Consider the following 25,986-nt stretch of genomic DNA (forward strand, 5'->3'; position numbering starts at 1 on the left):
ACCAAAGAGGATCTCCTGAGCCTGAGCCCTGCCCTGGCACCCTGCGTGACAAAGAGATGGCAGACAGGCAGATGTTTCATGAGAATATCACCAAGAAATTCCTAATTCAAACCACCAGTTTGTTAAAAATAAGTAAATTAAAAAAAAACACCCAACAGAACACAAATCAAAACCGTTGAAAAATATTTCACAGGTAATTTACGAATTAAGAAAAGAGCAGGTTTAATGGCAGAGTTAGTTAATACTCTTGTCATTATCACTCCTTGCTCTGTCATTTATGCATTCTGGAGTTTTTCAAAGTACACCTATTTATGAATTTAATGGAGAAAAAGAATCACATGGGTTGTTTAAATACTTTGATGCCAGGGGAATGAAAGAGGGATGCCAGGGGACCCTTTGGTTCAGGCACTGCTGTGCTGCGTTATCCTTGACTCCCTGTCCTTGGACAGAATAATTCCATCTCCAATGACTCCCCATCTTCATTCCCATCTGGCTGGCAATAATCTGAAATATGGGGAAATTTTCATAGGAATAATTCCTCTCCTCTGTTTCTCTGCTTGGCCTGAAAACCTGCAGCTCTGACTTGGATATGTTTGTGCCATTGATGTGGATTTTGTTCCAGTCTTAGGCAGAGCAAACGTTCCCAAAGAAAACTCAAGTGTGGGATTTCCAGAGAGGATTTTCACATAAGGGAGCAAAGGTACTGGAAGTGCCCCTGGAAACAGCAAAAGAGTAAAATTCTTGCTTTCATCTCTGAGAAATATGGGTCTGGAAAACATCTCCCTTCGTCCTCTCCCAAACAAAAATTTCAGCTGGGCCCGAGTGTGAGCAGAGGAGTAATTATGGGTCCTTAGGTTATGATTTTTAACCTACAAAATTAGGGGACGTTTTTGTGACAAAATTTGGCCGCCCTCGTTCTGCAGTTCCTCACCTGGAGGCTGCGATGCTGCTGCAGCAAATGCTCCAAGCTAAAATGTTTCCTTTCCTGGGCCCAGCCTTGCATAGCTGCTGGATTTTGGGAATTCCTCAGTCTGAGCCCCAGCTCGGGGCATTTTGCTCCTGGCAGCCCCTCTTGGTTATCAGTATTCAGATATACAACCACTCAAATTCACAGCGTGTACAGCACCCAGGAGCGATAAGAACCTTCTCCTTGCATACCAAAGAGGAGTTTTCTGCAACCCTTCGGTGTTCTCAGAGCCAGATGAGGGGTGGAAAAAAAAAAAAAACAACCCTCTGGGAAGCACATGTGGAATAATCATCAACCAGCCAGCCTCTGGAGAGAATGGAGAGCCAATGAAGAAGAGAGCACATGGACAAGTTGAAAATTAACTCCTGGGTTGGCTCCACCTTTTAACCAGCAAAGGGTGCTCTCCGAATTATTTGAAAAGAAGCCTGGTGACCCCGCTGGAGCTCTACATCCATGTGATTTTATTTTTTATTTGATTTTGGTGGGTTGTTAGGCTGCGGGAGGCTCTGAGGAGGGAGAGCAGCGAAGGTTTGGAGGTGGCAGTGAAGGTTTGGAGGTGGCAGCGATGAACGGGCTGAAGGTGACAGCCCTGGGACGTCTCTCCAAGCAGCTGAAAACCCTCCGGGCTGTGCCAGCTCAGCCCTGCAGCCTGGCTGCCTGCTCCAGGAAAAACACCAGGAAAGCTGCCTGTAAGTCACTTCATCTCCTCCAAAAATCCCTGGGAAACGGGAGATGCTGAGGTGGGAAGAGAGCTGCTGTGGTTGAGTGTTGTTCTGGTTTGGCGGTGAATTAAAAAGGGGGATTTGGGCATGTGGCTGGAAGATTGAAGGAAAAAAGAGTGGGTAGAATGAAAGAAATGAAAATATTTTGTGGAATTTCAGGGCTCCACATCTTGTTCCTTATTCAGTGGCACCGGGATTTTGGTAATTCCAACCTGTGACAAAAAAACAATCGTTACTTGGGAGGCTCGGCTGCTTTCAATGAAAACTGTTCATGAGCATAATTCAAAACACGATTTCAGCACAAATTGATTCTGAATTTCATAGCCACTGCAATGTCTGATTTGGAAAATGAGGCCTAGAACAAGCCACAAACCCTCCAAATATGCTGTACAGACCTCCAATAAATCACTTCGAGGTTCAAGATACTCCTGGAGGATGTTCAAAATTTAGTTATTTAAAATACTGATTAACTTACTTCCAGATAAGATGAGGCCAGCCAGAGATTATATCTACTTTCTGCTGTGCAGATAATGTCAGCTGGAGAATAGCAAAGAGTAATTTTTTATAGCGAGAAAACCCTTTTGTTTCTTATTTTTTCCCTCTGTAAATTTATTCAGCGTAGTATCTTCTCCCAAAGAACGGAGCCAGGGTTTTCCTTGAACATTTCATGGTTACCCAGGGTAAGAGGGGATCCCATTCCAAGAGAGATCAAACCAGTTTGGCCCCTATTTTTACTCACATTCCTCTTTTCAGTTTAAGACAGATATTGTTTCTTCCTTCAGCCTTTCTCTTCTCTGTGCCATTCGTGCAGGAAATGCCAAAACAAACAGATTGGGGAAACCCTGTCTTTGGAATGGCTGGTTTTGGCAAGCAGGGAGCGGACAGGAGCTCTGAGTGAGGCAGCCTGGGGGTTACCCCACAGTTACACCAGGCTTCAACAACTCCAAGGTTGACAATTTCTGGAGCTTTTGGATCCTCCTGCAAAGACAAAGGGTTTTTCCTGCACTTCACTGTAGAAACATTGGGGAGAATTGTGGCATCACGATTCCTGGTGGTGTGGAGGACCAGGGAGTGTCTGTGCCAGGCTCTGAGGTATCTTGTAATGACACATGGAGGTTTCAGACATTAATTTTTGAGAATAATTGCTGGAAATGTTCTCCATGGGGATTTTTAAGCCTGATTTAATAATTCTTACCAGAGCAGGCCTGAATGGCTTTTTCGTTTTTGCCCTTATAGAAGTAGTTACAAGAAAAACAGAAATCCTTCAAGTTTAGGGTTTTGTTTTTTTTTTTCCCAAAGAACTGTACAAGTCCTGCAGAACCACACAATCCAGGTGTGCCATCTCCAGGCCAGCACACACAACTGCAGTGCCTCCCCACATTGTCCAGGACTTCTCTTCCAAGCCTTTTCCATACTGAGTTCCTCAGCCTGCATGCATAATTTCAGCGATTTTTTTTTTTTTTTTTTTTTTTTTTTTTTTAATGTGGGAGAAGATAAAGCCTCTGTTTGCTTTACCTCGCCAGCTGGAATTACCTCCCCCTTATCTGGGCTCAGCCACTGCCTCCTCAGCCAGGCTCCTATCTCTGCCAAACACTGCGGAGGCAGAGGAAAACTCCGCATTTCCCAATCCGCTGCTGCTCCCCCGTGGAGCCGGGAGCGCCCTGTCAGCTCCATCTGTTTGATAAAAACCTCTGGGCTGTTTATCAATAAACCGGCCTAAATCACAGCCCCCATCTGACATCAATTCAGCAGAACTTTCAGCACCTTGTCACGATGGTTCTGAGCCAAGCAGCAGCGTTATCCTCCAAAATCTTGACGCAGACTAAAAGGAAATCAACCTGTCTTGGATTTCCTCTGCAACATTGAGTCCCAGCGGCTGAAGCAGAGCTGTGCTCCTTTAAATTTTTTTTTTTTTGTACTGAGTTTCAACAACGTGTATTTTATTTTCTCATTCAGAATGTGTTGCTATGGCAAACAGGGCTTTATTTCCTTCCCCTGGGTGGGGTTTCTCAGCTCTTCCCACCACCCTGTCTGCCCTGGTTGGTCTCGTGTGTAAAGAAATCAAAGCACTTGATTCAACAGCTATTTTTTTCTTTTCAAAGATTAAAACCTTCATTTTCATCTGGATCTTGATTCGCACCCTGAAGCTTTTTGATGCTTGCATCAATCCTAGAAGGACTGTTTAAGAGCTGCTTCAAAACTGCAATTAATTATAGAAAATTATTCCAAATATTCGGACTATTTGGATGGCTCTATATCTCTGGGTAAAGTGGGGGAAAAAACCACAGGGCAAATGTAAGAAGCCTCCAAACACTATAAAATTAAATGGAGCCTCACTGTGTCTGATGGGGAGTTTTAGAAAAATCAAATAAATCAGGGACAGATTAGGTCTGTTTGTGGCACATCCCTTTTCGCAGGTGATTCACACCTCGGTCTAGCTTTTTGCATGGCAAAATTCAGTTTCACTAATCTGATGTCCCAGAGGCGGGTGTGTGACAAAGGCAACACCAGCCCAGGCCCTTCCTCAGTGAGCAAAGGCTGCAAACTGCACACTTACTTCTAATTCTCACCTTTTTTTAAAAATTAACTTTGGTCATTTGAAAAACTCGAAGGTGAGGTTTCTATTCCTCTTCCCATACAGATTGTGCATCCCTTGAGCTCATCCCTCGGGCTCTTCCCTTTCTGGTTGTGGAAACAACTCTGGGTTCAGGAGCAAGAGAGAGCCCAGCTGGAACCTCCCAGATGGCCCAGAAATGTGACAATTTGGGACAAACAACAGGGATATTGTGATCCTGGCCGCTGCTGCTGCTCTCTCCAGCTCTTGCTGCATGAGAGCTGTGTCTCTCTTGCATGAATCACCGTCCCGAGCTGGGGCATGGCCAAGGGAAAACTCACTTTCTGGAATGGTCTGGAAAAGAAGGTTTTGGCTGTGTTGGTTAAGTGCTGGGAAGAATGTTTAAGGCTTAGGCTTTCTATTTGCACAGGGAGTTTTGTCTTTTTGACTGCAGATTCCAAAGCATCTCCCTGCCACTGAGCTCCTGTTTTGAAGGGGTTTCTTTGAAGGATTTTTTTTTTTTTAATTAAATGCTAGAGTTTTACTGGACTTCATGCTCAGGTAGAAGTAGCGTGTGCACATAAAAAATTGGATGGAGATTCTGCGAGTGATTCAGAAGGGGAAAAAAAAGTGTTGCAGGTCTAAGTTATTTCTCTTTAGTTCTGTACCTCATCATTTCCAAGAATATGCCATAAACTTCCTTTTTGTTGGGCTGTTCAGCCCACAAGAAATGCCTCGCTCTGTGAAAAAACTTCACACTTTCCAAAACCTTGTGAGGTCAAACCACCAAAAAGCTGCATGAAGTTGGGTTGTGTCAATGGCACAATGTAAAGCCGTGGCGTTGGAGGCTTTTTCTTTCAGCAGCTTTGAAATACAGAAAAGGGAAGGTTGTAATTTTCTTGTTTTCTGTGATTTTCTATAATTAAAGAACCAGGTGGAGATGTCATTTCTAAGCTGTCCGAGGTTCTCAGTTGTATTTAGAGGACACGAATGGAGAGAGAATGGTGGAGGGATGACAGTGATTTGTTGGTAGATGAGAATAACCCCTGGTATTCTCCTGTTTATGCTGAATAAAAACCCCTCAAAGCCCTTCTGGTCTGTCCTGATGACCAGGAGCTGCCTGGTGTCCATCAGTAGCTTCAGCAAGACACTGTGCTAAAGAATTTCCTAACCGTGATCAATAGGCTGTTAAACTGGGATTAAGCCTGGCTTAATCATGATGTTTATGGGCAGTGGGTCTTTTCAATTTCATTGATTAATTGATTATCCATCTTTTTAAGCCACAGGAAGCATTCTGTTGAGAAGAGTAAATGAGCCATCCTAAAAGATGTTGGGAGTCAAACAGAAATTTAATTTTGCTTGCCATTGAATCCTGCCATATAACAAAGCCTCTGCAGGGAGGAAGTAAAATGGAATTTAAACCCAGTTTAACATCCCGACATCACAAAGCTCTTTGTACATCTCCTGATGATCTGTCTGTGATCATGCAGCCACTCAAAGCAAATCATTTGCCAGATTTCAACCTGCTCTTACTCAACTCAGGAGTACTTGAAACACGTTATACTGTAAATGCAATGGAAACTTCTTACACAATGTTGGTCAAACAGGGCAAACACTTCTTGGTTGACGCTGGTTGAGTGTCTGGCCCTGCCTTTATATCAGTCAAACATTCTCAGTGTTACGTCAGGGTGAACGTGACATTTCAAAAGTACTCATCCTAGCGAGATAATTTTGAAAAATCTGCATTTATCTTCTGGGAATTTTTTTTATTTTATGAGAGTAACTAAGCAAGATGAAGGTCAGGAGCTGAGGGTGGTGTTCTGCTCCTGGCTGCCCAAGAGAACTGGCAAAAATTAGAACTCTTGCTTTGTCTCTGTGCCTTCATTGACACTTTCAGCTTTTTACAGGCGTTTCTTTTTATTCACGTTTTATTTTGTGCTGTGTGCTCCTTATTGGCAGCTGGAACAGAAGGAGTGGTGAAGGTTTTAACCAGTCTCATTGGGATGTCTCTGCTGCAGGCAGTGTCAGGTGAATACTGAATTCAGCTGAGCTGACCCTGTCACCATCCAAGGTGGGACTATTTTGGCCTCCTGCCTTTGTGACAGCCAAGAAAATAAACATAATATTAATTTTTCATAACTTTTCCAAATGTGACTTGGAGAGGGGACTCCTCTGTGCCAGGGCCACCCACCTTTGCATTTTTTGGTGTGAGGGAATAAATACTGTTCTGGCATTAGAGGATGCACTTGGTGTGAGGAGAAATACTTTGGTGTTAGGGAATAAATACTATTTTGGTGTGAGGAGGATGCTTTTTGGGGCGAGGCAATGCTCCTTTGGCGTGAGGGGATGCACTCAATGCGAAGGAATCACTTTTGGTGTGAGGAAACAAATACTCTCTTGATGTGAGGGAAAACGTAATATGAGGAGAAACGCTTTGGAGTGGGAAAAACAAGGTTCACTTTCTATGTAAGTTTTAAGCAATAGGTTTAATAGAAAATAAGACAATTAGGAGATAGAACAAAAGCAAAGTACGGCACCCTGCTATATCAGAGACATTCTTTAAATACCCTTTCTATTGGATCAATCTGTTGAATATTCATATTTTTCCACAAACTAGTTTCCATATTCCAGGAGCTGTTTAACATGGTCCCTCTTTGGGTCTGCCTTTTTAAGGCACTTGTGTTTCTAGGCCGTGTCTTCATCATCACCTCCAGCTCAGGCCTGGGTCCACACTTTCTTCAGATGGGAGATGCTGATAGTTGGTGTCTCAATAGCAGGGTTTTCTTTACACGTTTATTGGGTGTTATTTTGGTCCAACAGAGAGTTTTAAGCATATTATATCAATAGCAGGGTCTCCTTTACATGTCCACTGGGTGTTATCCCAGCCAAACAGACACTTTAAGCAGTTACTATATCAACTACTACCACTATGCCTCATTTTCTTTACTAACAGCAGAAATAAAACCTCACATCCTGACCACGACGTTATTAACCATATAGCACACATCTTGAGACAAGCCAACTTTATAACATGCCTTTATAAATTTTGGCATGAGAGGACACTTCTTTTGGGTGAGGTGATACTTCTGAGGGGATGTCCTCGTTTTTGAGGTGAAGGGACACGTGTTTGACAGGGACATGGATCTCAGGTTTGTCTTTCTGTGTCTGAGATTAAGCTGGTTAAGAGTTTTTGCCTCTGAAAACCTTGAGCCAGGTCGCAAGAAAGAAGCGGAGTCTTCAAGGTCTTGTTTTCTCCATTTCCCGTGTTGTTAATTATTTCATATCCTACAATGTTCTCCGTGCCCAGCCGAGATCTGAACACAGCTGGGACACGAGGTGACTCCTCCTGCAGTGGGATGTCACATCCTTTTTATACAGAAAACCACATACCTATCACCTATACTACTAAAAGGGTCAACTCTACTCCGACCCAATCTCCTTAAACTACTTTGTGCCACCGTCACCAGAGGATGGAGGCCAGGGGAGAATGAAGAACCAAGGGCAGCACCCCAACTCTTCCATCTTGTCCCCCATGTACATACACTCTAAAAAATCAAAACTATGTCATTTTTCATCCTACACTAAACTAAACTAAACTAAACTAAACTAAACTAAACTACTGTTTTCACATCTTTGCGGTTTGTAATTCTTCTCTCAACGTCGGAGAAGTCAAAAGGCTGAAGTTAAAGGCAGTGTCCTCCTGGGCTCTTCCAACTCTTCCATCTTGTCCCCCATGTCCACACATGCTAAAAACTCAAAACTACGTCAGTTTTCATCCTACACTAAACTAAACTAAACTAAACTACTGTTTTCACATCTTCGTGGTTTATAATTCTTCTCTGAATGTCGGAGAAGTCAAAGGGCTGAAGTCAAAGGCACTGTCCCTCCTGGGCTCCTCCAAGTTTCCATCTTGTCCCCCATGTACATACACTCTAAAAACTCAAAACTACGTCAGTTTTCATACTAAACTAAACTAAACTAAACTAATCTAAACTAAACTACTGTTTTCACATCTTTGTGGTTTGTAATTCTTCTCTGAATGTCGGAGAAGTCAAAGGGCTGAAGTTAAAGGCAGTGTCCTCCTGGGCTCCTCCAAGTCTTCCATCTTGTCCCCCATTACATACACTCTAAAAACTCAAAACTACCTAAGTTTTCATCCTAAACTAAACTAAACTAAACTAAAACTACTGTTTTCACATCTTTGTGGTTTATAATTCTTCTCTCAGCGTTGGAGAAGTCAAAGGGCTGAAGTTAAAGGCAGTGTCCTCCTGGGCTCCTCCAAGTCTTCCATCTTGTCCCCCATGTCCACACATGCTAAAAACTCAAAACTATATAATTTTTCATCCTACACTAAACTAAACTAAACTAAACTAATCTAAACTAAACTAAACTACTGTTTTCACATCTTCGTGGTTTGTAATTCTTCTCTCAACATCGGAGAAGTCAAAGGGCTGAAGTTAAAGGCAGTGTCCTCCTGGGCTCCTCCAAGTTTCCATCTTGTCCCCCATGTACATACACTTTAAAAACTCAAAACTACGTCAGTTTTCATACTAAACTAAACTAAACTATTGTTAGTTAGCACTAAACTAAACTAAACTAAACTAAACTACTGTTTTCACATCTTTGTGGTTTGTAATTCTTCTCTGAATGTCGGAGAAGTCAAAGGGCTGAAGTTAAAGGCACTGTCCTCCTGGGCTCCTCCAAGTCTTCCATCTGGTCCCCCATGTACATACATTCTAAAAACTCAAAACTACGTCAGTTTTCATCCTACACTAAACTAAACTAAACTAAACTAAACTAAACTAAACTAAACTAAACTAAACTACTATTTTCACATCTTTGTGGTTTGTAATTCTTCTCTCAATGTCAGAGAAGTCAAAGGGCTGAAGTCAAAGGCAGTGTCCTCCTGGGCTCCTCCAAGTCTTCCATCTCATCCCCCATGTACATACACTCAAAAAACTCAAAACTACGTCAGTTTTCATCCTACACTAAACTAAACTAAACTAAACTAAGCTAAACTAAACTACTGTTTTCACATCTTTGAGGTTTATAATTCTTCTCTCAGCGTTGGAGAAGTCAAAGGGCTGAAGTTAAAGGCAGTGTCCTCCTGGGCTCCTCCAAGTCTTCCATCTTGTCCCCCATGTCCACACATGCTAAAAACTCAAAACTACATAATTTTTCATCCTACACTAAACTAAACTAAACTAAACTAATCTAAACTAAACTAAACTACTGTTTTCACATCTTCGTGGTTTATAATTCTTCTCTCAACATCGGAGAAGTCAAAGGGCTGAAGTTAAAGGCAGTGTCCTCCTGGGCTCCTCCAAGTCTTCCATCTTGTCCCCCATGTACATACACTTTAAAAACTCAAAACTACGTCAGTTTTCATACTAAACTAAACTAAACTATTGTTAGTTAGCACTAAACTAAACTAAACTAAACTAAACTAAACTACTGTTTTCACATCTTTGCGATTTGTAATTCTTCTCTTAGCGTCGAAGAAGTCAAAGGGCTGAAGTCACAGGCAGTGTCCTCACGGGCTCTGTGCCAGGCTCCGTTACTCAAGCGCACAGCTCCAAGACCCTCCTGTGCAGCCCCCAAACCCTGTGCTGAAGTCTGCGGCCTTCCAGAGGCACTCCCTGCCCTCAGCAGCCCTCAGGCCACCCTGAGGCCGAGCGGCGGCGGCCCGGGCGGGGCGCACCGCCCCCGGAGCCATGGCGCCGAGGCCGTGCCGGAAGAGGCGCCCGGGGCCGGCCCGCGGCTGGGCGGCGGCTCCGCGATCAGCTCCGCTGCGATGTTGCCGCTTCTCCGTCGAGCTTGGGTGGCCGCCGTCCTTTCATCTTCATCCGCCTCCTCCTCCTCGCAGCGGGGCAGCCGCCGGTGCAGCCTCGGTGCCTGCTGCTCGTACCGCCTGCGAGACGCCCGTGAGTGCCCTCAGCCCCCTGAGGCCGCTGCCCGCCTTTGTCCTCCGCTGGAACACCTTTGTCCTCGGCGGGCTCTGAAAAATAGGGGGTGTCTGAAATGTAGGAATGTGTCTGAAATAGAGAGGATGTGTCTGAAACATAGGGAATGTCTGTTAAATATAGGGAATGTCTTATATGTAGGAAATGTCTTAAATATAGGAAATGTGTCTTAAATATAGGGAATGCGTCTTAAATATAGGAAATGTGTCTTAAATATAGGCAATGTGCTTTAAATATAGGCAATGTGCTTTAAATAGAGGGAATGTCTTTTAAATAGAGGGAATGTCTTAAATATAGGCAGTGTGTTTTAAATATAGGGCACGTTTGGCGCCGCCCTTTGCCTGAGGTGACTTTATGCAGAGCCCTAAAGTTTTTCGCCTCGCTGAGGGAAACCTGGGTGAGGGAAGGGGGAGGATTTGTTCGGCCACCCTTCGTGTGAGCGGTTTGAAGGTTTAATTTCGTTTTAATGACTCGTGTAAAAGACCCTGAGCAGTGGTGTCTGGTTAGGCAGCCTGTGTAATGATGCTGGAAGCGTCACGGTTTGGGGTTCAGGGACAGGGACATTAAAAGGAGGGACAGGGCATTAAAAGCTGGGTGTGGGTCACAGGCCCACCCAGGCGGCAATTGTGACTTTAAGCAGAATAAAGTCCTGTAGAAACCAGTCCTGTGGAAACCATTCGTGTACCTGTCCCGCTTTTGGTCAGTGTCGCTGTGTCATTTCTGTTGCAAATGTTGTGGTTTCACGGCTTGCACCACAGGTCTTGGAATCTCAGAGATGCCCTGGAGTAGCTTTTAAATAGACCAAATCTTTGATAGACGATTTTATCCATTACATTTACCGCAGTCAGGGTTGGTGTGGCTGCTGCTGGAGCTCTGAACCCCGCTCTGAACCCTGTGCTTGTGTTGCCTTCTAGAGAATGTTTTGCTTCCCAGTGGGAATTATCCGGTGTCTGGAGCGCTCCCAGCTCAGCTGATGGTGCTGGTGTGTAAAGAAAGCTGTAAAATAAAGCCACCTTAACATCTGGCAGTGATAGGAAAACATTCTCCTTTTCTGGGAGATGAGGGGCCGATTTCTTTGCAGAGCGTTCTGCAAAGGCAGAAGGCTGCTGACTGACACGACTCTTAAGTCAAACTACTGCGCTTCCCTGTTTGGCTTTGAGTCATGCAACTGGAATGTTTTATTTTTCTTTTTGCTTTCCTGGGCACCAGCTGACTCGAATTAGCCTTTGGTGACACAGCACCATCCCTTGCCAAGAAAATTCCGTGTCCTGCACCAGAGATTGACTCTCCTTATCTTGCAGTGCATCCGCTGTGGCAGAGCCCGCTGACAATCCCCGGAGGCACCCGCCAGTCTCCCATCAACATCCAGTGGAGGGACAGCGTTTATGATCCCTTCCTGAAGCCTCTGAAAATCAGCTACGACCCCAGCACCTGTCTTCACATCTGGAACAATGGCTACTCCTTCCTGGTGGAGTTTGATGATTCTGCTGATAGATCAAGTAAGCAAAAAAAAAAAACAACTCGGGGAAAAGAAGAGATAGATCTGTTTCATGTCTCGTTTATGCTGAGAGAGGAGAAGTATTTGTGGGGTGTAAGATCTGATGTTGAAAGCTAATGTATGGTAAAAAAATACTGGGTTTACAGAGGTGGGAATTATGATGAAGAAATTCTGCGCAGACTTCACATTGACAGTGTTTTTATTACCGTGGGCATTGTGCACAAATCCCCTGCTGTGTGTTGAAACTCCTTTCACAAGCCTCAGTGCCCTGTCTTTGTAGGTTTTGTAATAAACTTTGCCCACGTGAGTCAATCTTCAGTCATTTGTATGTGTACCTACTCAATTTGAAACCTGCTCTTTATTGAAGTAATCTGCCACTTATCTTTTGTGGTGTTAATAGAGATATTTAATGCACTTGAAATAATCAGCAGCCAAATGAGTTGCAATTGGAGAGCACACACGCTTATCTCTGTGGGGTTTTAGGAAATGAAATTACACTGAGCTCTGCCCTCAGGAGGAGGTGTGTGTGTCCCTGTTGTTTTAGGGGAAGCAGGAGTGCATGGAAAAATCCAACCATGCACTCCAGCAATTTCATGTGAATAAACCTCTGACCTGAGCAGCTCAACCTTTTTAAACGCTCAGCAGAGTAAAAAAAAAAAAAAAAAACTGACTTAAAATTGAGATATTCCTCTCAAATCCCAGATTTTCTGTCCACTGTTCCTTCTAAAAGCTGCCTTTACCAAGGGATATTGCAGAATATGAAGATATTTCATCAGGGTGGTAGCAATTGGTCAGGGCTGTTGTGAAGCACATGATTGCCCAGTTTGTCCTGCAGGGAAAAACTGAAAGACCCTGAGCAAGTTCGAACCTGTTGGACTGGAGTCATTTATGTTTTAAGTGGCTGCTCACCATGACAGCCTCTGCAGCTTCCTGAGGGATTTAGCAATGCCCTCGGGGAGGGAGCCTCCAGCACACAAACAAACGCTTTGCCTTCACAACACCGAGATTTCTGGCTGATGTTTGGGAAGAGGCTGATAAAACAGTGCAGCAAAAACAAGTGGTGGTGGAATGCAGGGAGCTTGTGGGTGTTTGGGGCTCGTTTGGTTTTTCTTGTTTCTAGCTGTTCACTTGGAATAATCCACTTCCAAGAGGGAATAATCCACTTCCAAGAGGGAATAATGCACTTCCAAGAGGGAATATCCTTTCCTTTGCTCATATAAGCACTGATATCCTGAAGAAGCTGAGCCCTGCCCTTCTCTGTTTCTCCAACACGAAATGTTGTTTTTTCAGTGAGGCTGGGTTAGGAGACAGATATTCATTTGTTACCTCATCAGTGATTTTACTAACTTTAGATTGGCTTTGCTTTTCACTGAACAGCCTTTTGTTTTATAAGCCACACCCCACTCTCTGGTGAGGATAAGATCCTGGAAATTGTTTTGTGGATAACAAAGTTGGATTTTTTTCTTCAAGAATTGATGTGACAAAGGGGAATTACCTGTAAGGGATTCAGAAATATGCAATATTTAATCGCACAGGAGCAGTTTTTGTGGCATAAAGGCAAGGCTGGAATCATCAGGCCTTTGACCTGGTGCTCACCTCTGGAAGATCTTACCTGCTTTGTCTGTAAGACTTTCCTTGAGGTAAATCTTTCCCTGTGAGCATTTGCTGCCTTTTCATCATCCTCATCTTCCTCAAATGAATTCAGGTCCATGAGGGGTAGGATGGCATCAAACAATTAGTGACAGGGCTCCAAAATGACAGAGAAGCAGCAGATAGTGAGGTGCTGCTGTGTAACCCCCAGTTTTCAGGTGCCTGCCTCTCTCCTCCACCTTTCTCTCTTTACTCTTGCTGTTTCTGGTTTTTCTCACTGCCAGCTTCTGCCTAACAATCATAGAAATCCAGAGAAGAAAGCTTGGGAGCAAACAAAAGCACCACAGTTGAAAGAGAAGATGAGAAAGACACCCAGGATAGACAAAAATGCCTGAAATCCTGAGATGGGGTTTGCAAGACTTGGGCTAAAGCTGAAGGTAGAGCAGGAGGAAGAAGAGGGTGAGGGGAAGGTATGTACAGCTTGTGGTCTTGTCTGGGTGTGGTGCCATCAGAAACGAGGCTGAAACAGAGCCAGGGCTGCAAGAAACACCTGATGTGGTTCTTGTTAGAGCCCCTTAAACTTCTGTTTTGTTTGGAAATTGTCAGGAGTGTAATTTGAGAAGAAATGCTTCTGTAAAGGGACTGGAGCTCCTCTTTGTTTCCTGTCACTTTCTGGTGGCCACTACAGGAACTTGGGGTCCCTCTGTATGTGTGTCTGTGCCTAAAGTTACTGCTGAGGCAAATACTCGAGTGGGTGAGGTTATTAACACAAATCTGTAGTCACTTGTGGGTTTGCATCATCACATACTCAGGACTGGACTGTGAGTATGTGAAGCACAGAAACTTCACTTCTGAGAGGCTTTATCCCAGGGTGCTCCAAACCCCTTCCAAACTTGGCTTAGACACTCCAGGGATGAGGCATTGTGTTTTTCCAGTGATGGTCAGTATTCCATTGATGCCCAGAGCTCAGCAGCTCAGCAGGGGATGAAATTAATTCAGTGTCACTTTGCACAGCTCGTTTGAATTTATTCCTTTATAGCAGACAGGCCTGTGTGGTTAGGATTTCAAACCTGCTGGCTGGCTTTCAGGAAAAAAAATAATACCAGAAAATCTCTTAATGCCTCTCATTGTTTTCTCCTTAGCATGGAAGTGATTAACTTATTTCCAAAAGCAGTGTTGGGATTAGGTGCTTTATACCAAGGCTTGCTGTAAAACTTCCCCATGTCCTACAGTTCAATAAAAAATCAGCAGATGCTGCTGGTTTAGTGCTGGATGAACACTTGGAAAAGCTCTTTTCCAACCTAAAGGATTCCCTGATTCCATAAGTGTTATTAGCCCTTGGGAAGTAATTAGGTTTTCTCATTTACCAGATGCTCTGATATCATAATTAGCAAGATGACTTTGCAGGATGGTTTTGGTCCAGGGAGTGAGTGGAAGCAGAAAGCTGGGCATGGACTTCTTCATCCATGTGTCTGCAGAAGGATGGGAGGCTGCCTGAAATCAGAACAGGCTGAAGTTCTGCCTTCACTCACTGATGAAAAGGGCATTGAATCTTTCAGAAACTTGCCCAGTGGCAGACTGGACGTTTAAATCCTTCATGATCAGTTTGTAGGCACAACAAAACTTATTTCTGGCTGACCTTTGCTTGTGCAGTCTGGAAGCTGTGCTGAAGCAGAATAAGATGTTTGGGATTTTGTAGCTTGCAGGAGACTTGAATGTTTGACTCAGTGCACTGATTTGTCTGGCAATATTTGCTTTTTGAGGCCTTGTCGTGAGAAATGTCCATATTTTTCACATCTCCTTGTGGGGATATCACTGAATACATTTAATAGATGTGTCACTGCTGTGTCACCTGGTCACCAGTCCTGACACTCCTGCTCTGACAGAGAGAACGTGAAACTCATCTCTGTCACTGTACCAAACTTGGTGTCACCTGGGAAAACATTCCCTTGAGGGGAGATGGATGAGGAGACTTCAGCTCATCTCCAGTTTGTTGCAGGGAAAACCAGGAATGTGTTTGCTTGAATAATTCCATCATGGCAAAGTGTAGATAGGGCAACTCCTTGGGTTGCTCCACCTGATACTTTTTCCTGGGCAATTTTTTTTTTTTTCTGAGGATTTACTTGTCTGGCCAGTTCTAAATCATATTTATTAACATGTGTGTCTTGTTTTGTTCTCTAGCCATCGTTGGAGGCCCCTTGGAAAACCAGTACAGGCTAAAGCAGTTCCACTTCCATTGGGGAGCAATCAACGACTGGGGCTCAGAGCACACAGTTGACAGTAAATTTTACCCAGCAGAGGTATGAGATGAAATCCTGAACATTGCAAATACTTGTCTCAGGTGTGTCTGTGTGAAAACTCCCAAACTGAGGAATTGCAGTTTGTTTGGAAGGGCTGCAGCTCATCTGCTCTTTTATTCTATAAAAATTTATCTTCACTGTGTTTTCTGGAGAGGAACAGTCTGAAAACTGGACGTTAGGCCCATTACTGAAAGTTAAACATCACTTTGTTTATTGTTACTAAATCTTTCAGAGAAACAAATCTTATACTAAGTATTCTTAAAAAAACCCTCACTTCCTTTTCTGTTTTCAACTCTTGAACAGTTACAAAAATAGCAAAACTTGGATGCTTAAGTAACTACTAAGGAAGAAAAGGTCAGTAAAGAGGATGAAGTCAGTGAAAATGTGAAATTGTGACAGCTTTGACCACAGCTCTTTGCCAAAGGAGAAGAATTTGTCAAGTGCTGATGGGTTATTTTTAAGGAGAGTTTCTCTCCTGTTGGTGTGTTCATGGTGGTGCTCCCAGCTTGGCAAGATCCTCATTAACAGGATGATTAAGTTTTTGAGCTTGGGTATTTATTTATCACACAAACCCCCCAATGTCCTGGCTGTCAGCAGTGCAGAGGCAGACTGTTATGTGCAGGAGGATGTTCCTCAGGAGGACAGGGTGCTCTGCTCCTCCTGGGAAGAGAGGAAAGGGGTGGAAAACTGAGCTTTGTGCCTTAGACCAGCACTCCCACAGACCAAATCCCTTTTAGAGATGGGAAATTCCGTGGGTCTTTACTATTGCTTAAAGCAAAAGATAAAAAAGGGAAGGGGAGGACCATAATTTACCAGGAGCACTCTGTCCCTTGTTTCTGTGGTGTCTGAGGTTTCTGCAGGGCCTCCCCCTGCCCAGGAGCAAACGCAGCCAGGATCAGAGATTAGGTGTGGTGTCTGTGCTCTGGGCAGGGCTTCACTTCTCCCTCATCCCTCTTTCAGCTGCATTTGGTGCACTGGAATGCTGTGGAGTACCCGAGTTTTGAGGAAGCTGTGATGGAAGGGAATGGCCTGGCTGTTATTGGAGTGTTCTTAAAGGTAATTCTGTTCTGTGGGACCGTCTCAAATGGTGTCTTTCTATTTGAATTCTGTTAAAGCCAATTTAGGGCAGTTAAGGGAAGGCTGAGAGGGGACCCTATCAATCCAGGTAGATGTTTCCAAGGGGTGTCAGAGGATAGTGCCAGTGATAGGATGAGGAGGAATGGCCAGAAACTAAAAAGTTTCACCTCAATATGAAGAATTTTATGTTGAGGGTGCAACAGCTGCCCTGGGAAGACGTGGAATCTCCCTGTCTGGAGACATTCCAAACCCACCTGGATGTGTCCCTCCAGATTCCCCTGCCTGGGGCTGGATGATCTCCAGAGCTCCCTTCCAACCCTAAATATTCTGTGATTGTCGTTATAAAAAAAAAAAATACTGAGGCTGATGAGTAGAACTGATTGGTTATTGATCAGCTTATTGATTCTCCAACCCCTCTTTGTCCCTGCAGCTGGGAGCACGGCACGAAGGGCTGCAGACCCTGGTGGATGCCCTGCCAGCAGTCAGACACAAGGTCAGTGCTCTGAGGTGTCCCACCCATTGTCACCCAGCAGAAAGGACACTTGGAGCACCACGAAGCACTGAGAAAAGCTTTCTTCCTTAAATTTTACTGGGGGGGCTTATTGACACCTTGGAAGTGGGGAGGGAAGCTGATTTTTCTGGAGGAATTGGATACTTGAAGCTTTCCAAACCTCTTGAAGAAATCTTGCCCTTGAGATTGTTTTCCCTTAAAAGGAGGTGCTTGAAGTGGGGGTTTATTTATTGTGGGATTAAGGCTTTTTGATTTTTGTCTGATCTTTGAGGAGATTATTTGCTTTTTTTATAAACACTGAACTTTCTGCCGGGGGAATGGGATCGTTCCTGGCGGACTCCTGCCAGGAGAGGGAGTGCTGAGTCTCTGACAGAAGCAGTTCCTCCTTCCCGTGCCCATTTCTTCTGAAAGTACATGTAAAAAATCACATCTGACCTCTTCAACTTCTACTCACATCCAGCTGAAGTCGCTGTGCCACTGCTTCTCACAGGAAGGAGTTTTTAAAACCCAAATGAAACAAGTTTTTCTATCAGAGCAGTGACAACTCTGCCAGATAAACACCAAACAGATCAGTTCAGTGCCAGAAAACCTCCCCAGATCTGACTGTACATCTGTTGTGACAGTGTAATAATTTACAGCATGTGCATTTGAAAGGAGCTAAGCCAAGATCCCCCAGTATATCCTGGAAATCCCCCTGGAGCAGTGTTTGTGGGGGAAATCCTGGGGTTTGAAGCTCCTGCATTCTGTCTGATATCCCACTTGTGGGATTGCACATTCTGGAGATGGGAATATTTGATTTATATTAAACTTCAGTCCTCTCTCTGCTGTCTAAAATCACGTGGTGAAAGGTAAAAATTTGTTTTGCAGTCTTTCAAGGATCTGGCACAGCTATCTGAATTTATTCCACCACTTATTCCCTCTTTTTCCTGGCCTTGAGCTGTTGATCCTTCTCACTCCTTGTTTCTCCTGCACTGAATTCCTAATGGCTGGTGGGGACAGAAATATTTCAATTTTGGCTGCTCAGAAGTTTCCCCTTACACCTCAACCCCAATTTTATACAAAATATTTTATACAAAATACGCACACACACATAACACAGTTTTTAACCTCAGGATCTTTTTCAACTTTCTGTCGTTTTTTTTTTCTCAGAAGACGATCCTTACAGATGTTTTTTTTCCTGCTGTTTAGGACACTGTGATCGAGTTTGATGACTTTGACCCCTCCTGTCTGATCCCTTCCTGCCCTGATTACTGGACCTACGCTGGCTCCCTGACCACTCCTCCCCTCACGGAGTCAGTCACGTGGATCATCAAGAAGAAGCCCATCGAGGTGGATGAGGATCAGGTAAATCTCAGCTTTCCTTTCAGGTCACACCTCTTGCTGCCACAGAGATGCTCAGAACCAGTTGATTACCAGAAATTCCTCTGTGTTTTCTCAGAGATCTGTGGCTGTTTGAACCCAGGATTTGGGGAGGAATCCTGGTGTTAACAGCCACTAATACTGAAAGACCTGAGACCTCTCCAAGATGTTTTTCCAGATTTACTCCACTTTTCCATCTATTCTCCAGAGTTTTATCTTGATCTGTGATACACAATTCTGGAAGCTGCCCCTTGAAAACTTGGAGGCTTTTAAGAACTTACTGGAATTTTTATAATTTTGTTCTCCTTAGCGTGATGCAGGGAAGGGAAAGGAAAGGGAGGATTTGTGAGATGGAGATTGTTACCAGAGAACTGCAGGCACAGTGTGGCATTCTTTTAAACTGAAAATTTTCTCTTTTTTTTTCTTTCTTTCTTGCCTCTTTACTCTCAAAGCAGTGACTAACCACTGGAATGGCCTTGTGAGCATTAAAAGCTGATCTGCTCCTGCTTTATTTTAATCCCAGTTATAAACCAGTGAAAGAATAACATGGGAATTGTTGGGGTTCCCTCTTTCCTGGGTGCCAGGGAGGCTGTGAAAGGAGGTTGGATGAAGCATTTGAGTGGAAATAGCTCTTTTAGCTGTGCCACATTTGGGATTTAATTTCCTTAAAGATTGCAGATGGTTGATAATTTTTCCATGCTGGTGTGGATAATGGGACAACTTTTACCAGCAGCTGACAAATATGTGGGTGCTGAAAGGGCTGTGGGTCCCCCAAATACACAAACATAGTGCCACCTTCAATTTTACATTCTTCTCCAAGAATTAACTCCTGTCTTTTGCCCTGGATTCCCAAACTGGGGGATTCCTGGGCAGTGACTGGAGCAGCCATTTGTGTTTCCCTCAATACACAAACATAACACTACCTTCAATTTTACATTCCAAGAACAAATTCTTGTCTTTTGCTCTGGATTCCCAAACTGGGGAATTCCTGGGCAGTGACTGGAGCAGCCATTTGTGTTTCCTTCAGTACACAAACCTAGCACACTACCTTCGATTTCACTTTCCTCTCCAAGAATTAACTCTTTGTCTTTTGCCATGGATTCCCAAACTGGGGGATTCCTGGGCAGTGACTGGAGCAGCCATTTGTGTTTCCCTCAATACACAAACATAACACTACCTTCAATTTTACATTCCAAGAACAAATTCTTGTCTTTTGCTCTGGATTCCCAAACTGGGGGATTCCTGGGCAGTGACTGGAGCAGCCCTTTGTGTTTCCTTCAGTACACAAACCTAGCACACTACCTTCGATTTCACTTTCCTCTCCAAGAATTAACTCTTTGTCTTTTGCCATGGATTCCCAAACTGGGGGATTCCTGGGCTGTGACTGGAGCAGCCATTTGTGTTTCCCTCAAGACACAAACATAACACTACCTTCAATTTTACATTCCAAGAACAAATTCTTGTCTTTTGCCATGGATTCCCAAACTGGGGGATTCCTGGGCTGTGACTGGGGCAGCCCTTTGTGTTTCCCTCGATACACAAACACAGCACTAATTTCAATTTTACATTCCAACAACAATCTCCTATTTTTTGCCCTGGATTCCCAAACTGGGGAATTCCTGGGCAGTGACTGGAGCAGCCCTTTGTGTTTCCCTCGATACACAAACACAGCGCTACCTTCGATTTCACTTCCCAAGCGCAAACTCTTGTCTTTGGCCATGGATTCCCAGAGTGGGGGGTTCCTGGGCAGTGACCAGAGTGGCCCTTTGTGGTTCCCCAGCTGGAGGCCTTTCGGACGCTGCTGTTCACGTCGGACGGGGAGGAGGAGAGGAGGATGGTGGACAACTTCCGCCCGCTGCAGCCGCTGATGAACCGCACGGTGCGCTCGTCCTTCCGCCCCCAGCTCAGCCCGTAGCTGCCCCTTCACCCTCAGCAGCCCTCTTTTGATTTTTCCTCCGTGCCCTGTCATTGCCAGGACTCCTTGGCCGTCACTAAAGGAGCTTTTTTAGTTGTTTTTTTAAAAGAAGTGAATAATGTTAACCCTTAACGAATTGACTCGTTCCGAGGCAAGGCTCGACAAGGAGTTATTGAGGTAGTTAAAAATAAGGATGGGAGAGCTCGTCCCCTGCTCCTTGTCTGAACGGTTCTGTGTTTCTTCAAATGTTTTTTTCAGTGCCTTGCATGAATTAATAATCCTGGGTGAAAATTGTTAAGAAGGAGAAAGTGGGAGGAAAAATATCGGTATTGATCAGGTCCTTTTGGGGAATTGTTTGAAGTCTGGGAAGGGAACTAGCTTGTCTCAAGAGACATTTTACCTTCTTCCTTTTTCCTGGGAGGAGAAGAGGAGAAGGACAAAAATGACTTCCAGGATCTCTTTCAATTTTGTTGGCTGCACATTCCATGTTTGCTGTGGGTGCCACAGAATGCCCACTGTAACTACACCAGGAGCCAGAAGACTTTTTCTAAAACCTTTTAACAACTGTAGAACTTTTTTGGCTTAGGCAGCTTTTGCTTTCCTGTGTTAATAACATATCAGGAGAAGGGAGGAGAAGAGACACCATTATCTCAAGACTGGCAAGAGCAGCAAATTAGGTGAAAATGTCCAGTTGATCCCAGGAAACTGATCACATCACAGGAAAGCAAGATTAGATAAACCTGATGACCCTCCCTGTGGGATTAGGGGGAAAAAACCCAAACCAGTTCTTGAAACCTGTGCTAGGACAATGTGGATAAAACACAGCAAGGGCTTGTATTTCAGTAACTCACAGAGCACCAGTGCTCTCTTCAAGGCTTGCCTTGAGATGTATTTTCCTATAAAAACACTTACCCAGCCTCAGGCCCAGTGGGGACCAGTTTGTTTTTATTGCACCTTATGGTAACGAGGACCAGTGGGGGTTGGAATTGATTTGTGGACCAAGCAGAGCTGCTGTGTGAGCTGCCAGCCTTTCCCAAGGATCACTGACCTCTCACATCCTACTAAACCTCATTTTTCTCTCAAGCACCTTTCTCTCTGGCCTTTCATGTTCTGCTGTATGTAACAGATGAAATTCATGCACCAGGTTTCTGATGAGGAGCAGCTCTGTCTGTGAACTCCCTGTGTCATCTCCAAGGGTTGTGTTTGAGGAGTCTTTTGAGGAATCTTTCCTCCCTCTCTCTGATTCCTGGTGGGATTCAGTGAAGCCATGACCTGGCTTGGCAGTGCTAAATCCAGACCTTTCCAATTGACACTTTGGGGTTTTTTTTCAAGTCCAAGTGTTCTGTTTCAAAGCACCTTAACGCTTTTCAGTGTGACCCTGATGATTTTAAGGGTTTGAGATAATCAGTTGAGTGCCCAGATCCTGCCTTTCCTTCCTCAATAGCTCTACCTCAGGCTGTTGTTCTGGTGCCACAGTTGTGCCTTTGTCCCCTGAAATGTGGCCACTTCAGCTGGAGTGACTCTGGGTGGTGAAAGGAAGGAGATCTCCTTCTATCCTGCTGTGGGATATTTTTCCTGTCAGGAATTCAGTGTGGCACTGGAGCTCTTTGGTTTCACCACTTCCCCCAAGCCCTCCCTGCCTGGGGGAACATTTCCATGCTGGTTGTGCCATCTCCCTTTGGATGGGGCTGGGATTATCCTGGGATGGTGGAAGGGGTGGCACTGGATGAGCTTTAAAGTCCTTTCCCACCCAAACCATCCCAGGATTTTCTGATTCTATGATCTCAGTTGAACTCTGTAGGCTTTGCTATTCCTCACACAGATTTTTAGCTGCAAAACCACATCAGTGATGATTTTGCTGGAGAATGATATATTCCAAAATAAAGCTGGAAGGAATATCTGCACTTCTGGGAACAGGAAAAGAATTCTTTTACTTTTTGCCTGAATATATAATAATTATCATCCAGTCATTAAGTCTGAGGTATTTATTCAGTGCTGTTCTTGCAGACACTTTTCTGAGGAGGACCCTCAGAATTTTCTGCTCAGCTCAGATATTTTCTACTCATTATTAGAAAAATTGTAATACAAAGCCATCTGAATGTTGCCTTTTATTTAAAAGCAGAGCTGCCTCAGCAGCTCTGGGCTGTAGGTGCATCAATCTCCTTATCATTTATGATGGATCTTTTAAAAAGCTTTTGTTCTTGCTCAGTTTTTAAATTGCTTTTGTAATTCCCACTGAATTTTTTTTTGATTTCTCTGATCCACTGAGAAAAATCACCAGTTGATCCATCTTTCCCAACAAACCCCAAATCCAGATTATTTTAGGCAACTGCCAGGGTGTAATTGTTTAACTTCAGCTGCTCTGGAACTCTTCAGCAGCCTCACACCCACTGAGTTCTCCATGGTTTGTTCCACTCAATCAGATTTTCCTCCTGGATGTGTAAATCCCTTTTGAACCACCCTGCATTCATCGGGGGGAATGTGGGATATTCCCTTCCCAATGATCCAGTTAAAATTCTCACAGAGATTGAGTTAAAGTTCTCACAGAGATTTACTTTGTTCCAGTATTGCCATGGAAGCTTCGTTAGAGAATAGTGAATTACCCAGTGACACAGTGAAGCTGTGTCCATATTTACATCAAATCACACCTATTTTATACTGACATAAAAGGAAGAAATTCCAATTTCGGCACTGATCACTTCAAATATCTGGAAACAGGGTTAATGTAGATAAAAAAACAACTTTACTGTGCTGCAAAAAGAAGTTTTACAGGGTTTTACATTTATTTTGCTGTTTCTTGAGTCCTGCATTTATGTGTAGTGTTTTAGCATCTCCTTAAGGCAGGCAGGAGCTCAGCTGCAGGGCAGATTGTTGGAATTTACCTGGAAATGAACACACTGAGGGTTTTTTGGGTTTGGGGTTTTTTTTCAGTTATAACTTTTCTGTTACAATGATTTTACTGACCTTGTGAATGTAAACTTCAGGAGAAGAATTGTGTTTGGAACAAGAGATGGGATAGAATTCCCTGTGCCTTAATCTCTCAGTTCTGTGTGGAAAGATGATTTGATTGTTGGGTACGAGCTGATTTTTATGATGATTTTGCACAATTAAGTTGAAAAGGAATCTTTGGGCTCTTTTGGATGGCACAATACGAAAGGGTCAAAGCACATATTTGTATTTTCCTTGCATAAGAGTCACTTTATTACCAAATTCTGCCCTGGGAGACATTCCAGGAGCAGCAAGTCCCAGGAATTAAAGACTGTCACAGGAATAATTCTGGGACAACTCCCTGCAAAGGGAGGAGAAGGTTTGGAGCAGACCTGTGTTGGTGCTGCTCTGATTCCAGCTGCCTTTCAGGATTTCTCTGAAATGCTGCTCTCACCTTGTCCTGGGTGACTTCACAGTTGGGACAACTTCCTCTGCTGTTGGAATGTTTGATCCCAGTTCCTGCATTCCAGAACTTTCACTCTTCAGGCGTTCCTGACCATTTTTGTGTTGCCTTTTCTGGTCAGGAATGACAGGAGAGTCTCCCCTGCTTTTAGAAGCTCCAGAATTGGAGTTTGCTTTGATCTCCACAGGGTTTTAAAGGACTGGAATTCTGCTGTGGATGAAGGGTCCCCTCGTGCCTTAATTTGGGATGTTTTAACTTGTATTTCCTGGCACATCTTGGGTTGTTTTGTTTTTTTCTTTGTGCATCTCGTTTTTGTGGCCTTTATGACATTGTGTATTTAATGGGTGTTAGTTACCTGCCTGATCATAACTGACTGAAATCACTGTCTGCAGACAACACCTGCAACAGGGAATGTTTTCTGTTTTCCTGGGATACAGGCCCCTCCCCAAAGTTTCCCCCTGATGTATAGAACCCTTCAGCTGCTGCATTTTACACTGTTACATTAGTGTGCAACTACAATAAAGGAATAGAGAAACCCATGCCTGTATCTTGTTGTGTAATTGAGCTTTTTAAGTAAAAAAGATCAGATTTCCTGTCAAGAAAAAAAAAAAAAATTAGAATTTTTCTTTGGGAATGGCCCAGTTCATTAGGAGCAGGGTCTGATCAGCTGTCAGATGTTCTGTGATACTTCCAAGCTCTGAAAGACTCTGCTGAGCTGTGGTGGAATGAAAGCACAATGAGCTCTCTGTGCTGCTGAAGGGGATCTCATGATTGATCACATCCAGCCAGATGCCACAGGCCATCTCCAGCAGCATTCCAGGGCTTCAGGATCTTTCCTGAGCTCCTTCACTGCCCCTTAAACTGGACCTGTCAGCTGAGCTGCTTCCTCTGTCCTGTCCCTGACCTTGGTAAAGCTGAGCTTTGAGCTGTGACTCAGCTGGTGCTTGGGGCTACAAAAATGCTATCAAATAACCCTAAAACCCCCTTTAAATAAATGAAATTACCGATACCAGTTAACAGCTGATATAAGAGTGGGTTTAGGTGGGATATTGGGAAGGAATCGATCCCTGTGAGGGTGGGAGGCCCTGGCTCAGGTTGTCCAGAGAAGCTGTGCCAGATCCCTGGCAGTGTCCAAGGCCAGGCTGGACAGGGCTTGGAGCAGCCTGGGATGGTGGAAGGTGTCAGGGTTGGAACTGGATGAGCTTTAATGTCCCTTCATCCCAAACATCCCATGATTCTCTGAACATTGGGTGAAATAAGTGTTCATTTCTCTGTCTCACAGCTGAGCCACACTTGGGAGTCCAGCTGTCACACGGGTTTTGTTTAGCTGGATTAGTCCAAAGAAATGTCTTTTGATAGGAAGAACAGAGATTCCATTCCTGGTTAAGGAATCCCCCTAAAATAATTGTAGGTAATATTTCTAGAAGGTTTCCCTGTGCTGGAACCATTTTCTTCTGCAGAAAGAGTGGCCTGGGTTAGGAGTGAGGCCAGCTCTGCTCTTGTGACCATTTAATGGTTCTAGAAGCTGCCACCACTTCCATTTACCCAGGGAAAGCAGCTCTGAGCTCTTTTATCAGCACAGCTGAGGTGTTTGCTGAAGAAATGGAGGATTTGCTGCCAGCAAGGGTGGCTGGATCAAGGCAGCTTTTCCAAAGACCTGGTTCAAAACATCCCCATCGCTCCTCACAAATGGTCCATTTGCTCCTGCTCCTGCTCATTGTTTGTCCTTCTGACAAATCATTCCTTCCCTCCTCCTTTTTGATGTGCCAAACTCTGAGTGTTAGCACATGGAGAACTGATTGGATAATCAAATAGTCTTCAAAGATCCTGCGGAATAACTTGGGGGCCTGAGGAGAGCTAATGCTCATGGCCAGGCTGATAACAACACTCGGCATTTGCCAAGGGCTTTGAAGATATGGAACACTCCGGGAACACACCCCGATGCCAGGCTGGTGTTTTCTCAGGAATACAAATGGAAAAACAGTTGCAGAATGAACTCCCATGGGTTAATTTGCAAGAAAGTCAGGCTTGGAACAGGGCAGTTCAGTGGCTGCTGCTCCAAGGCCTCTGGAGCCTGGAATTTCCAGGTTCTCAGCTCGGAGTCCAGAAATTCCCTTTTGGAAGAATTAGAACAGGATA

General features: G+C 44.2%; 2 protein-coding genes across 3 annotated transcripts in view; both read left to right on the forward strand.

Annotated features, from left to right (window-relative positions):
• LOC136366440 (large neutral amino acids transporter small subunit 1) overlaps nt 1-25,986 on the forward strand; it is a 268,449-nt gene that overhangs the window by 208,102 nt on the left and 34,361 nt on the right. The window lies entirely within an intron of this gene.
• LOC136366443 (carbonic anhydrase 5B, mitochondrial-like) lies at nt 1,533-24,386 on the forward strand. Of its 2 annotated transcripts, none has more exons than XM_066327501.1 (7): nt 1,533-1,656; nt 11,508-11,705; nt 15,476-15,594; nt 16,555-16,650; nt 17,102-17,164; nt 18,371-18,526; nt 20,322-24,386. In XM_066327501.1, the coding sequence occupies exons 1-7, from the start codon at nt 1,533-1,535 to the stop codon at nt 20,454-20,456; spliced, it is 891 nt and encodes a 296-aa protein (XP_066183598.1). In that variant the 3' UTR covers nt 20,457-24,386. The 2 variants fall into 2 exon arrangements, with proteins under 2 accessions (XP_066183598.1, XP_066183597.1); XM_066327500.1 differs by lacking the exon at nt 1,533-1,656 and adding an exon at nt 10,002-10,167.

Source organism: Sylvia atricapilla, chromosome 12 (genome assembly GCF_009819655.1).
Source record: "Sylvia atricapilla isolate bSylAtr1 chromosome 12, bSylAtr1.pri, whole genome shotgun sequence".
NCBI classification, from domain to species: Eukaryota; Metazoa; Chordata; class Aves; order Passeriformes; family Sylviidae; genus Sylvia; species Sylvia atricapilla.

Coding starts and splice junctions, on each gene's coding strand:
- LOC136366443 (XM_066327500.1), top strand. CDS start 10,038: ATGTTGCCGCTTCTCCGTCGAGCTTGGGTGGCCGCCGTCCTTTCATCT. Junction 11,706..15,475: donor TGATTCTGCTGATAGATCAA/GTAAGCAAAAAA, acceptor TTTGTTCTCTAG/CCATCGTTGGAGGCCCCTTG. Junction 18,527..20,321: donor TCGAGGTGGATGAGGATCAG/GTAAATCTCAGC, acceptor GTGGTTCCCCAG/CTGGAGGCCTTTCGGACGCT.